This window comes from Phaseolus vulgaris, chromosome 4, assembly GCF_051622355.1.
Source record: "Phaseolus vulgaris cultivar YP4 chromosome 4, ASM5162235v1, whole genome shotgun sequence".
Lineage (NCBI taxonomy): Eukaryota > Viridiplantae > Streptophyta > Magnoliopsida > Fabales > Fabaceae > Phaseolus > Phaseolus vulgaris.
The window spans coordinates 48,151,120-48,166,554 of record NC_143501.1 but is presented as its reverse complement, the minus strand read 5'-3'; the positions used below and the strand labels follow the sequence as shown (position 1 = coordinate 48,166,554).

Sequence of the window (15,435 nt, the reverse complement as noted above, 5' to 3'; positions counted from 1 at the left end):
TTGAAAAATATATAGCTGAAAAATGAAAATTATATAAACTAATGAAACTAAAGATGACTCCAAACCTTGAAATGAGATTTGTGGAGTGAATAGGAGAACAAGATTAGACAATTAGTGAGAATTATTTCTTCAACTTTTTCTCTTTTCTTTTAATGAATTGTATTTGTCCTCTATAATATTTAGTTATTTCTCTTCATAATCAGTAGTTTTTTTTTCTTGAATTTTCAAATGTTTGTGATTGAGATTGGAGTTTTAAATAATAATATTTAAAAAATTATAAAATAATATGAAATATTTAATTTAGAAAAAGAAATTGGACTCGATAAAAAGATTAGTAACTCTTATAAAAACAGTTAAATTACTTTTTTAATTTATTTGAAAAATTAATTTCATTGCTCTACTTTTAAAAGGGTTGAATTTAATCTATTACTTTTTTAAAAGTTTAATATTATCATTTATGCTAGATCAAGTTCATGGAATTTTTCTTTGTCACGGCTCAAAAATACACATAGTATAATTTATTAATTTTCACTATAAAATTTAAATTCTTTGAAACTATAATTTGTATTTTTTTTAATTCTATACATATTAATACTAATTATGAAAAGGTCAAAACAAATCATCATTACTATGTTAATATATATACTAATTATTATCTTCATTTGAATAAAAAATATTTTTTCAATATTAATTTAATATAATATACCAATATTATATGTAAAATATTAATTTTTAGAATTTGATTAATTTTTTTAGAATTCAAACATTATATTTTTTAAATTACTTAAAAAAATTATAGTGATAGATTTTACACAATCACCATGCGTGGTTTTGATTTTTTAAAAATAAACTATAACGTAAAAATATAAAATTGTTATAATTTTGCGTAAATTAGTTGGCTGTGGGTATATGAACACTTCAAGGTTAAACAATTTAAAGATTGTATATGAATTTAATCCTTAAGTAAAATAATTTTTACTCATTTTTTTTCTTTTAAAATGAACTAGATTAGCATAAAATTAAAATATTAAGACACTGATTGATTATGTTCGTGAAAAAAAAACAGTTCCAAACTATTGATCATTAGCTTAACAATGTTCTTTTAATAGTAAGTTTGGAGGAAGGATACAAAATTATAAATACTGTATAAGTAATTTTTTTTAAAAAGTTTATTCACGTTTTTTTTTTACTTGAATGCGTGTTTGAAATCCTGATAGTGGGGATGACGAAATAATGGATCAATATTTAAACTTAAATAAATTTTAGATATTTAATATATTATTCATTTTTATTTTGAATATTTAATATATTATTTTTCAAATTAAGTAATCAATTAATTCTAAAAATTACTGAAAAAGACATTTATATTTTACTGCTAATATTATGTTATCTCTTTAAATTTGTCTTTGAAATATTTTTGAAATTTTCTGTTGACTTCTTAATTTATTTATTTTATCATAATAATTCAGATATTTTTCCATCATATAATATTGCATATCAAATAGGTAACAAAAATGACTTGATGTATTTAGCTTTTCAATACTATAAGTCATATAATATATGTTTGAACTTATTAGATATCTAATTTTAAAATATGAAATATTTAAATCTTATATTAATACCAATAACTTATTTAAGTCTAGTTAAATGGTTTTCATACAAAGACTCAAATAAAAAATGGTGCTATGAGTGTAGGGAATATTTTTTTAACTAAACCAAAACAATTTAATTATATATATAGCTCTATTTATTAAAAAGATGAAATTTCATAACCAAAGCAGCTTTGCAATCTATATATATACATCTCAATCTTTAAAAGTTATCCTCATTAGAAGATGACAAAATGAAGGCTGTAACTGGGTGGATGCTGGCACTGTGATGCTAACTCTGCTGACATAAATTTTGGTGTTGTTTTTGTTTATCAGCAAGAAGTATTTGGTGTTGTTGTGTTGCTCACGGCTTTAGAATCAGGTGATGGTGGAGGAGGGTCATCCTTCAGCAACACAACATCATCAGAAGTGCTTGAGATATCCATTACCTCAGGCTGACTTCTGTTTTTGCCATCACTCTGAATATCCTTGAGAGTCTCCACCACTTCTTCCATAGAAGGTCTCATGTCTTTGGAACTCTGCAAGCACTGAAATGCTAACTCAGCCACACCACTTATCATTTTCCTCACCTTGAAATCTGATTCAAAACCAAGGTTTCGGTCCACAAGCTCTTGCAGTGTCTGATTGTGAATCTTGTTAATGGCCATGTTGGCCAAATTGATTTCATGTCTATGCCTTGTGATGTCAACAGCAGGCAGTGATGATATCAGCTCAACCAGCACCACTCCAAAGCTATACACATCACTTTTGTTGGTAAGCTGGTAACACTCGTGGTACTCTGGATCCACATAACCTGGAGTCCCTTGTGGAGCTGTTGAAACATGGGTGGCTTGGTGTGGGAAAAGACGCGAGAGTCCAAAATCTGCCACTTTCACACAGAAGTTACTTTCAAGTAGAATGTTGTTGGTTTTAACATCTCTGTGGATGATACCTTTGAGATGAAGAAACTTCAGTGCACTTGCAGTCTCCACAGCTATATTCATTCTAATATGCCAAGGGAGTGTTCCAGGTTTAGATAGATGACCATGAAGATGATCTGCAACAGTTCCATTAGAAATGTACTCATACACAAGCAGAAGTTCACGACTGTGGCGAGAGGTGCATCCGAATAACTTCACAAGATTTGGATGATCTATGCGAGTGAGGATTTTAATTTCATTCATGAACTGTGCAACTATCCTGTAGTTGTTCTCATACAACCTCTTCACTGCAACAGAACGCCCATCTCGCAGTTTGCCTAGAGAACAAACATCAGAAGGCAACAACCTTTGTTAATGGTCATTCAAGGCACAAAAACGACAGATAAACATCATAAGCTGCATGTTCTTACCAAAATACACTGTCCCAAAGCCACCTTCTCCTAGTTCCTTAGTTGAGTCAAAGTAATTCGTGGCCACTTCTAGTTCTTCATAGGAGAAGAGGTGAACTCCAGGTATAATGCTTTGAGTGAAGCTTTGACTTCCCTTCTCAGTGTCCTTTGAAGATGGATCAGAAGAGAGGCTCCGAGATTGTATATATGACATTACATAACTATTCTTCCTTCTACGAATAAAAAGATAGACGCAAATGCCCACTATAAGTGCTCCCGCTGCAGCTGAACCAACACCTAAAGAACAAGCATAGCAAATTTCAATTAATATATAACTATTTATGAAATAAATGTGAAAAAAATAAAGAAAAAAATGAAAGAAAACTGGACCTATTACCTATAGCGATTTTCCTTCCCACGTTCAGAGTGCCTGCAGCAGATACAGTGGAGAGCAGAGATGGGTTAGCATTGCGGCAATTCAAGGATGATAATATGGTAAACATAAACACACAAACACATACATATAATTTCCCCAAATAACTCAAGAAGAAAGTACGCGCTAAGAGTTATTGCATGGTAAAATAGCATGACATCCTTATGAGAGGCAAAATGGGAATTACCAATATCTGTATACTGCACTAGTATGAGACAATTTAGAAGTTAGCCATACATATTTGTTTTCCGGTTCAAATTTATGATGACTAGTTTCTAACTGAGTATAGCATTGGTCCGTTTTCTTAAAGTCCAAGTATAAAGAATACTCAACTTCAGCATACTTTCTGCATATTTTGATGATAAGCATTTATAATGGCTGATAATGATATCATCACATGAGACAATGACATGACTATACGTGGCTGAATCTGTTCATGAGACCGTTAATAATTATATCAAAAGAACTGCACTCTTGTTTTGTTACTGTGTCTACAACATACAAATTTTTCTCGTGGCTATTAGTGTGGTTAGAGACATTTATGTAAACCAAATACATAAATAAAGTGTGAAACCATCATCATCTGATCTATGATCTATGAAGATACTTTAACTGTGCATCACACTTTAACTGGGTATCACACAGGTAAAAGAAAAGACAAAATTCTGGTATACTTCTTTGGCTAGCATATTCTGAAGTAGCATTGTAGAATAGAAATGCATCTCTACCCAAAAGAGGCGAATGGGGGAAATAAAACATGAAAGGAATAGACGCGTCACACATATATGAATAAACAACAAAAATATGATCACAATATTTCGAAATGTATTATTACCACTACCACAAGTTTTTAAGTAGGACTTATCCTTGCAGAAGCAGAGAAACTGATTGCCATCAAATCCACAACGTCCACCACTTTTCTCACAGTATTGGCAATCAGGCGCCGTCCAATTTAAAAGAAACCCCATCTTCAAAATCTCAATGTAATTCATTCTCAATAAGCTAGTGAAATTAACAGCATCGTTCGTGTTGAATGGCGCATTAACCATAAACTGACACTCGTTCAAGGAATAGTTTTTGTGCTCTAGTGCCTCCTTATGAAAAACCGCAAAAGAATAATGTGAAGCATTTTTAGCACAATCCACTTTGTAAGTGGGGTAATCTATGGGTTCTGTGGTACAATTGTAGAAGAAAGAGAGATTCCAATTGTCTGAACTATAGGTAAATGGAGTTTGATCAAAGCTGTAATTATATAAGGGAACAGGACAATTCTCCTCATAGGCAGCTATGTTGGCCACAGAAAATGAGGAGTTAGAATAAGAGATATTTTTTACTAGAAAATCGTGAGTAGAAGTTCTGAGAATTGGATTCTTGTCCACGCAAGTGATCTCAAAGTGGGGATAGCCACAAAATGACTCTTGTTCATAAGGAATCCAGAAAGGATACTTAATGGATGGGCCATTTCCACAACTTTTAGGAGTGCAGGCCTTAAATTTTGGATTGGAAGATAGAACAGTGGTAGCCAAGAAGAAAATTGTGGTAATAATACATAGTTGAGGCTTAATGTAATGGAAGGAGATTGGAAGGATCATTTGGTTCTGGAGATTTGAAAAGAATGAAGTGGAGAGAAGAGAAGAGCAATAGTGTGGAATCTAAGTCAGGCATTTAGAGGAACTTCAAAGTCGTTGGTAGGTGAGTACTGTGGAAATTCTTACAAGAAAACATGCTACTATTTTATAATGGGGGGTTTATGGTTGAAACTTGAAAATATAGATGAAACAAAACAAAAAAGTTCAAGCAATAGATAACCAGTCATTGGCTCGTTTACAAACATGAGGAAGTAGGTTAACACCCTATCTTTGCTTTCCTAAACAGGTGAATAGCAGTTTTGTGAACTTGTTGAGGGTGTTTTTGTAGTTTCATAGGTGGCCTTGTCCATACCACATTACAACTAGTCAAAAGTTGAACACCCACAAAGGAAAGTAGGTGAGTACCTTCCAATGGAAGATTGCAGACTCCATTTTTTTGTAGTTATATAATAAGCATCAACCAAATGGAATACCATAGAGGATGAAAACCACATCATCCACAGCAATGGTGACATCAGTATGACACTGCAGGTAGATAAATAAATCTACAGGCATACATATTTATCAATCATTCATGAATTCCATATACATGCAATAAATTATTTAATCAATCAATCAATGGCTAAGTTAGAGGTTTTTAAACATTATAATACAAATCAACACTTTTGTCCTATGATAGGCACTTCAGTAGAAGAAATTAGAAAAGCACTATGGAATGCACAGTACTGTGGTTGTGCTATCTGCATAGATATTACTGTTAAATCTGAATGCAACCGTATGTGTATAGCTCCATTTGAACAGATAGCAATTTAGAGATACAGTCATGTATGCAAATATTGCATGGTTATGATTAAAAGTTACGAAAGCACTAAAGAGTAATATTTGAAAATTAATATTTTTTGACTAAGAGGGGAAAACCAAAATAGTGGATGACTTTTAATCAAAGTCATATTTTAGGAAAAATAAGAATAAGTGGAGAAATCAAAGTCTGTTTCGCAATACTTTAAAAATCTCAAAAGTAGAAGAAAAGCAGAAAATGATGTCCATGATGGTGAAAGACGTGTTGGACCACTAAGAAGGAAAAGATCAGCACTTGCATACAAATGCAATCAAAAACTCTGCAGAAAATTAAAATCACAAATATACCCTTAATATATATATATATATATATATATATATATATATTACTTCATAACTAATTATAATAATACAGATATCTAAGTTAATAAAATAATTTTCAGACATTATATCATTATAACAAATTTATCAAGTAGTTATGTATAAAATAAAAGTTGTAAGAATATCAGTATTCATTTAATTTTTAAATCATCACTTAACCGAGATGAGCTTCGGTTTTTATTTTTAAAACAATATTAAACTAGAAATTATATTAATAATGAAAAAGTTTCCACTTCTTAATTATTGGTGGTACATGCACATGCATCCGTGAAATGATAGGAAAAGCAGAAAAAAGATGGATCATACTTTTTTGTCGTGTATGATGTTAAGTATGGATCTAATAATTTTAGACCACAAAAGAAAAGAAAAGAGTTTTACAGTAAAAACCAACATATATAATTTCATAAGTAATAATTTCATAAGTACATAAAAGTTTGCCTCTCTTAAGAAGGCTACACCAAAATCTTGTCTTCAGTTATGCTCTTTTCCATGTCTTTTGTTAATAATTATATATCTTACAATGATGTATGCACTATATGCATGGCAGTATAATAAGTTTGAATTTATTCGGCAAACAATTTTTAAATATATGAACTATAAGAATTATGAAATAAAAACTACAAGTGAACTATTAAAGAATCATGAATGATGGTTAAAAACAAATGGGACTCTAATTCATAGAGAAATTACTTGATAATATTATTCAATGGTTAGAAAGAAAAATTTCAGGAAATGGTACTAAAAGTCAAAGGTGATACATATTTAGAGAGGGGATTGAATTGACGCGTATGGAAAAAGGAAGAAGGAGTGAGAATGGAAAAACAAAGTAATAAATAGCTGGAGAGAAAACAGAGAGATGATTTTAATTTGGTTATTGACCGAGTCAAAACTGGAGAATGGAAATGAAGGTGTGAAGAAGGAAGCATCTCAGCATGACTTGGAAAAATGTGCAGTCAACAACTCTTGTTTTTCTCATAGTCATCAGGTCAACAACGTAATTCTCATCGAAATCCTCAGAGATTATTCAGTATACTTGAATTATTAATAATTATTTTCATTATGATTATAATGGCTAATTTCAATCTTTACAGTACTGTTTATTATTAATTCATATCTATGAAGCAACACGTGCTTTGTTTTTGTATATTAAAGTACTTCTTTTATTAAAAAAATCATCATGGTCTGCAAAACGCATGATTTTTACTGCATAATCCAACTGGCTATTGCGATGAAGCATCACATAATTTTGCTTCTAAACAAACACTGCTAGACAGAATCCTGTTATTCCTAAATAACAAAGCTCATATATGTTTTATCCAACCCAATCCAATAATCTGTATTTGCAGGAAGCAACACAAGTTTAACAGCACAATATTATGATATTAAAATGACAAAAGATTTCGAAAATAATAATAATGTATGTAAAATACTCTTTCTTATGATTTTTAATTAAAGAAACCTCTTTTAAATTCGTTTCATAAACAAGAATCGAAGTGAAATTGATGTGATTGGAGTGTGTTGTGGTTTTTGGGTGTATGAATCCATGCAAGAAACCCCAAGCTTTATGGGACTTGGTGGAGAAAGAAACCGCGGGAGGAAGGATATAAGTAATTGTAAGAGAAAGATGATAATTTGTTAAAGAAAAGGAATTTAAAAAAAAAAAGAAAAAATGAAGTGTTGATTGGTAAGTGGATGGTGGAGATGGAAAAATTGAGGATGAGAGTAAGAGTGGGTTGGTCCAATTGCAGGTGTTCCCAGACTGCACTCAATTTGTTGTGCTTATTGTTGCATCAAAGTGGGAACTGAGTTGCTAAAAACATGATTTTGTATGTAAGATATGAGAGGAATAGAGAAGATACAAGACTTACTTTTACTGGGAGGAGAACAGTGTTGATCTGGGCAATAGTATTCGCATGAAACTACATGTTTATAGGAACCATCGATCCCGCAGTTACTTTCGCTGCATCTTCTGCAATCTGGCGGAACGCCATAGTAGACCCCAAACCCATCATTCAAAGCTTGTTCCAGAACTCCAGCTCCATCATCACTATCATCATAATGAACCAGAGGAGCGGCACTTGGCAGCCACAAACGCCCCTTGCAATCCTTAAGCAGTGGGTATTTCTCGAGCATCTCATTCTCCTTGTATGCCTCCTCAAAATAATACACAGCATCATCCCCGCACTTAAACTTGCGTTTTGAAGGGAATTTCGGGATGTCAAGAGGACAACCATCCAAGAATACGGTCACGTTGTGCACTGAAGTGTAATACTGTAACAGAGTGTTGTTCAACTTCTCGTAACTCAGAAAAAAATCATAAGAACAAACATCTTTGACAGTGTCTGTTGGCACCACTGTCATGGTGTGAGTGGTGTTGTCGATATCCTTCACCGTCAAATTTTGATGTTCATAACGATCATATTCATAAGGAGCATAGCAGATGAGCTGGGATGATGGGTGGGCGCCTTTACATTGAGACGCTGGACTCTCTTCCCAGAAAGGATCCAGGATGGCGGTGGCGGCCACGTTTATGTTGCACATGTATGACTGTTGAGCACAAGGCGGGGGCGGTGGTTGAGAGTGGGAGAGTGGGAAAGCGATGAAGAGGAAGAAAGAGAGGGTGAGTGTGCTGTGGATATGATCCATTATCGTACTTGTTCTCATTTTGCTCTCTCCCAGAAATGAAAGCTATAGAAGAAGCAGTTCTTCACAGCGTCATACATACCAATTATCCACACACTCCTCCCACGAAACTACCTTCTTCTTTCTTCTTACTTTCTTCTTACTTTCTTCACTCCCAAACAAAATACATTTCCGTATTCCCCAAACACGACCCGGTCTCTCCCTCTCTCCCTCATTCAAAGAATTCGGTCAACGCTTATTGGAATAATTTCTACTCAATTTTTTTTATTACATTTCTCTATAAATTTCTATACTATCATCTCATGTTAACATTTTCTGCTCCAAAGAGTACGAATTACACATCAACCACGCCTAATTTCTGTTTCTTACTTTAGTTCTAACCTCAGTTAGAAAATTAGGTTTTTCTTCGTAAATTCGTTTCTTCTAATTATCTTCTTCTAGGTCTCTGCTCTGTTTTGAAGTTGTCCAATTTTATGAAATTTGTGACGTTTTATTAAAGCTGTGACCCACACCCTCTGTCAAGACCATTCTAATTTTGCTTATTCGTATAAATATAAATGCATGAGATATAAGCAATGTGATGCATGTGAAAGGGCATGGTCGTTCTTTATGATGGAAACTTTACGTTAAGAGGTCATTCATCAACCAATCACTCAAATCTCAACCATTATACACGCAATGAAGAAAGATATATATAGGTCATTGACCAAGAAGGAACATTTACACGCCTATTCAAGAGCAGTTCTAGGAAAATCAGAATCAGAACACACCATTTCATCAATCAAATTGAGACCATAATGCTGCTTCACTTTTCAGAGTCAACCTCAAGACTCAAACCCATAATTTTCAAGTCACACCTTTCATACAAAGAATCCACCTCTGGGATTAAGAGAAACACCCCCATGTAGGTGTTGGCAACTAAGACTTTTCAGTTGTTATTTAATGTTTCTGCAGTTTTTTTTTTTCTATTTTGCTTGTAAGATGTTGGTATATAAACACATCAGCGTTCATCATAAAGGGAAGAGTTACATGTTGCAAAAATTTGTGTTAGTTGTTAATGAAGTAGCATGAGAAAACACATTGTATATCATTCTTCGTACTTAATAAATTATTAATTTGGGTGCTGATTTACAATGCCCCACTTCTCTGTTGATGCTGCCCCCACAATGGATCATCCAAATTTATATGGGACAAAGCAATGGAATCACTTATTTGGAATCAAGCATTCAACTGCAAAGAAGTGGTTCATTGGAGAAGTATAATAAAAAAGTAGTGCAGCTTGTCAGGTAACTGTGCCTGTCATCTTTCCATGAAAATACCAAGTTTGAACATCTAATCACCAAAAGGCCACATTCCATTACCTTACTGTTATATGCAGACTTTTAAAAACTTCTACTCATTATTATCTCTTTGTTAATATTTAAAAGTCAGCGTAAGCCAAACACGCCCTTAGGGAACAGAAATATGGCATTATAAAATTTGACACGTTATCTCATAACGCAGTCTTCAATAGTTGGATCTATATTATAAAATTTTGAACAGAATGAAGGAAAAAAAATCAAAGGGAACTGTTCTGACAAAACAACTCTTCCTTACACGCAAATCAAATTAACAGATCCATTCCATGTCTAGAATGTGAAGCTCTCTACCTGCCTAAACCAGAGTGGATGAATAACTTGTTTGATTCCACGTTTCAGTTATGATTTTATTTAAGAAGCTGATTTTGATAACTCTATGGCCTTTCACATCCTAAACGCGGTTTTTCAGTTCTCAACTTGTTTCTAGACAAGCACATAGGGTATTTGGATCCTTAAAAAAGTTGAATACCAGCATCCAAAAGAAAATGATTGTAGTAGGAGTATTAATCAAAACAAGAGAAGGAAGAAAACATACTCGGAGCATGTGGAGACTCTGGAGACTCTTTTGGAAAATTTTGAGAGTAAGGGGGTAACTGTGACTTTGCTGGTGTTACTCTAGGTGTTGCTGCTGGAGACCTTGCTAGGATTTTGTTACAAAACTCACCATCAGGTTGATGATTTGGACAGAGACACATAAATCCACCCATAGATGCATTGTATCCACATCTCCCACCAGATCTTGAGCAACCATCACATTGATCTTCTTTCACACCACTCCATCCAACCTCAAATCCATTTTGCAGAACATTTCCCACAAGCGAAACACCCTTCACAGCCTCTCTTAGAACAGAAACATTGATGCTATTCTTGCACCCCAGACTCGATAACTTAGCCACTTCAGTACTCAACACAAAGTATGAAGCTCGAAGATCACCATCTATGAGGCAATTAAATTCTAATGCTCCTTCAATATCCACACTACCAGACGTATATCCAAGAGAACCGCAGTCATAAAACAAAGTGTACTCATCATCATTAGAAGTGTACCTAAAGAAACCAGGATCCAACTTCACATTGACATAATCATTAGTACAAGGGTCAGCCCATAAATCCAACCTTGCAATCTCCAAAACCTTAGATGCTTGATCCATGTCAATGACTTGGAATGTCTGTGACATGATGTCAATTGTCACGTTGTCTTGTTGGCAATCAAGCTTGAACTTTGGATGCCCACAATACTCCTGCTGGTCCTTACTCCAAAATGGGTAGCTAATATCGTTGAATTTCCCACAGCTAAAAGGTTCACATGCTGTGTACCCTTCAGCATCACTAGACACATATGTTGGGAACAAGAGTGAGAAGAATAAAAGGGTGCTGATGAGGGAAGAAGGAGGTGGAACAAGAGGATGAGGCATGACAGAAATCTCAGAGGGGTCTTAATTTGCAGGGGAACAATGTGAGAGGCCTTGTTTGTTGGTGAGGCAAATGATCAAGTACAGAACAACAACCTATATATCCAAGTCAAACTAAATGACGTATAACTAGTTTGATGTCTTCCATAAAAATGGTGTTGACAACTTGGAAGTAAAACATTAAAAGGAAACACTGTGATCCTTAATTTTGATTCTGTAAACATGTTACCAGTAAGATTTATTCACTGGCTGCGGTGTCTTTGTCACGTTAGTGATGTCATGGTTAGATTTTTTTATCAACTTTATTCAATGCATAAGACTAACTTAACCATGGGGAATGATCAACTAGAAGTAAATGCACAAGATATTTAATAAAACAAGACTTAGATACATGTATGTAAATGCTTGCAGTGTTATTTTCTAACTATGAGTTTTATCTTTGATAATCTATATTATTAAAAATCATTATTAAAGTTTAGCAATCTTAAAATAATGGCTCTATGCAGGGTTGAACTGACCGAAATAAATAATGATATTTAGTTTGCTGGAAAAGTGTTGTCAAAAACTAAGTGCCCAACAAGCAAACTGATATTACATTAATTAAAGTTAAGACTAAAACACTCTACCAACCCCCTTTTAATATTACTAATCTTTTTCCCTTTATTACCACTGCATATGGGATAAGGTTATAAGAGAATGAGTCTCTCTCCTTCTACTTTTTCCCTTTTGATGCTAAGAGTTTATTTAATACATGTTTATATTATGTTCTGAAAGAAGACATTTTTCTATAGAAGGGAAAGGAATCAAGAAATACTGATGCAGAGTTAGGTAAAGGGGATTAAAATATAGCAATGTTTGTGTCTACACAATTTTTATTACTATGTCAGCGAAAGAACCAAAATCTGTAGACTAAATAATTATTTTCCCATTCAAGAGATATGGTTGTCCTCTGACTAGTTAAACCACAACAAATGAAAACTTATTTTTATAGTATTTTACATTGCAGGTTGTAACTATGGAATTTGCATGGCTTCTGATTTCTAACTAGTTAGCCATAGGGCTGTTTCTTCCATCATTCCATCAATATCAAAAAATACAACTTTATTCTCTAAATCACTTCTGAATTAAATTTTTCGAAACCCTAAATCCTAAATCTTTTCGGACATTTTTTTGAATTTTGTTAGTATATTCCAGAAAATGTTTTCTGGAAATTTCAATTTGTAGAATGAAACGGAGTAGATGAGATATTTTGATCCTTTTACTCATTTGTTGGGGGTGCAGGAAGAACTTTGTGGGGGTGCAGAAAGAACTTTGTGGAGATGCAGAAAGAAACCCCTAGTCATAGTAGATGGCCAGCCTAGTACTCCTAAAAACACCTGAGCCCAAGCCCAAATACAGTTCCTTATTCCCAACCCATATACCCAATCAGGTACATTTTTTTACTAGATATAAGATTAATAATTTGAAATACAGAGCTAACTATTAATGATAAACAATTCAGTTTAAAAATAATTCATCACACAATTAATAAATCAAATTTAAAAAATTGCGTTATCTGATAATTTTTAAATAATGTAATTAATCATGTATCATATTCTAAAAATTAGTAAGTAATTTTAATAATGTTGATGGGGCAAATGTTTGGTAAGCTTGGAGTCACAGTTTTCAACTCAAATTCAAAGTTTAGAGTTAGCCCAAATATCATATTCCCTGTAGGAATAATTAATATTAAAATTTTAAAAAATATGTAAACATCTTTTTGGTGTAATGGTCTCGTAATGTCAGTATAAAAAAATTATATAGTCTAAAAACTCATTTTTCTTTTTACTTTTAACCGTTATATTCCGAACAATTCACAATATTATTTTTTCTTCTATTTGTAATCATTGTAATTCGAAACAACTAACTATTGTGCTGTGAACATCTCAAAATACTATATTTCAAGAACTCGTATTTTGAACAAAACGAAGTAGTAAAAGTATTAAACCTGCATAAGTAGTATAATTTACACTAAATATATCAAATAAAGCATGCAAAATAACCACCAAATATAACCTAGTTGTGAGTATAATAATGTTTCAAATCTTAATAAACAAATAATTAAAGTGTGTGTATCTAATAAGCAAGCAGATTTGTGAAGATGTGATCATGTGATGAGTTTGATCAATAAAAGAATCCACAATTTGTTTAAAGAACCTTAAAGTGTACCTTTTCTGCAACTTTTGGCAACAGTTCTGCCATCTCTGCATAAGCAACTTGATTGCTTAGTGGAAGGGTCAAACAGGCAATAGCCACCAGACTCCTCACACACTGCACAATCCTCACCTCTCCTCCAATCAACCACAAATCCTTTCTTCATGGCATCACCAAAATCACTGATCAAATCACTAACATCGATCTCTTCTTCCTTCACTGTCACCACAACATGCTCCTCACACTCTCTCACCCAACCGTATCCATTTTTAACTTCCTCCCCAGCCACAAACACATAAGACTGATTCTTACCATGTTGCAGACACTCTATGTGCTCAACAGATGAAGGGTAAGAGCTGCAGTTGAAATAGAAACTCAGATTCAAATCCAAGGAGCTCAAAGAAAAAGGGAGGTTTTGTAGGGAAACATTGTGTCGTGTCCTCGGACAAGGTTGTTCCAATATGTCTATGTCAAGAAGTGTGATTGAATGATCATCATAGTTTATCTCTGAGACTCTATATGTGTCAGTTGGAAAACGAATGATGGCATGGTCATCCAAGCATTCAAGACCAAATTCAGGGTAGCCACAAAACTCTACAACGTTGGTGCTGGATTTCTTCCAAAAGGGGTAACTAATGGAGATAGTGCCACACTTAGAAGGAGCACATGCTGTTGATGTGGTGCTATAAGTTTGAGCATGGCATGACACAATGATGAACACTGCAAAGAGGGAGTAATAGGGTTTTGGCATGGCTTTAGGATATTGATTATGAATGAGAATGATAGTTGTATATATAGCTGTAAATTTTCTTGAATGTGATGAACAGTCAAAGAAAAAATTCAGAAGAGTCAAATTGTTTATTTAGAAATGAAATGAATGAGTGGGAAAAGAATCTACAGGAGGAAGGTGACGTATATTATAACTCTTGCTACTTTATATACACGGCTATATATTAATAACAAAAGTCTACTTGTTCTTTTTTATGATTATTTTTTATCGCAGTAAGCTAGTTGTAATAGTCTTCTCTTCGTAATAATAGGGTGGTTTGATGCATTACGATTCATAAGACTCTTTAACTTGACGCCCCAAGTTTCAACCTATGAAATCTGTTTCAACCAAAGATGAAATCTGCTGGAATAGTACGAAAATTAAATTTCTTTTATAAAACCTCTCATTTAGTCATTATTATGAAACTTCGGAAATTAATTTGACTAGAATAATTATGAGAATGGACATATTTAAAAAAAAAAATACTGGATAAGTAGTACTAGGTAATACAATTTCATTTTTAAGAAGTATTGATTATTGAATATGACTTCAATCCACTGCAATAAATGGTTAGATATGACACGATTTTGATTTAATAAAAGTTGAAAAAATAGTGTTTATAACTGTGAGCACAACTTTGTTTAACATTAATAATGTTGTGAAAGTTTTTTTTTAAAAGGTGATATCATTAACTTTATAACAAAATTATAAAATAAAAACTAAATTTATAAATAAAAAATAATTAGTTGGTATAGTTATTAGAGACCATTTTAAAAATTAAAAAAACTTTTGATTTCTAGATTAGTTTTTAGTATTGTTAAATGGTTTCTAAATTGGTATCTAATTAGCTACCAAAGTTTTTGCTACCAAATTTAGAATCTAGATAACTGGTAAATAACTGGTAGTTAAAACCTTGGTAGCTAATTAGATAACAATTTAT

General features: G+C 33.1%; 1 protein-coding gene across 4 annotated transcripts; it reads right to left on the bottom strand.

Moving 5' to 3' along the window:
* Positions 1 to 1,746: 1,746 nt before the first annotated feature.
* On the bottom strand, positions 1,747 to 14,486 carry LOC137837989 (LEAF RUST 10 DISEASE-RESISTANCE LOCUS RECEPTOR-LIKE PROTEIN KINASE-like 1.2). 4 transcript variants are annotated; one of them, XM_068647186.2, is made up of 4 exons: positions 13,742 to 14,486; positions 3,317 to 3,349; positions 2,941 to 3,216; positions 1,747 to 2,847 (listed from the first exon to the last, which is right to left on the bottom strand). In XM_068647186.2, the coding sequence occupies exons 1-4, from the start codon at positions 14,475 to 14,477 to the stop codon at positions 1,922 to 1,924; spliced, it is 1,971 nt and encodes a 656-aa protein (XP_068503287.2). In that variant the 5' UTR covers positions 14,478 to 14,486; the 3' UTR covers positions 1,747 to 1,921. The 4 variants fall into 4 exon arrangements, with proteins under 4 accessions (XP_068503287.2, XP_068503283.2, XP_068503284.2 ...); XM_068647182.2 differs by lacking the exon at positions 13,742 to 14,486 and adding an exon at positions 10,657 to 11,738; XM_068647183.2 differs by lacking the exon at positions 13,742 to 14,486 and adding an exon at positions 7,989 to 9,844.
* Between the last annotated feature and the right edge of the window lie 949 nt (positions 14,487 to 15,435).

Excerpts from the sequence above, each read along its gene's own strand:
- LOC137837989 (XM_068647182.2), bottom strand. The coding sequence starts at position 11,536 with ATGCCTCATCCTCTTGTTCCACCTCCTTCTTCCCTCATCAGCACCCTT. Across the intron at positions 3,350-10,656 it reads AGAGTCTCCACATGCTCCGA|GCACTCTGAACGTGGGAAGG; the intron begins GTATGTTTTCTT and ends TATCTGCTGCAG. Across the intron at positions 3,217-3,316 it reads GGGAAGGAAAATCGCTATAG|GTGTTGGTTCAGCTGCAGCG; the intron begins GTAATAGGTCCA and ends CTTGTTCTTTAG.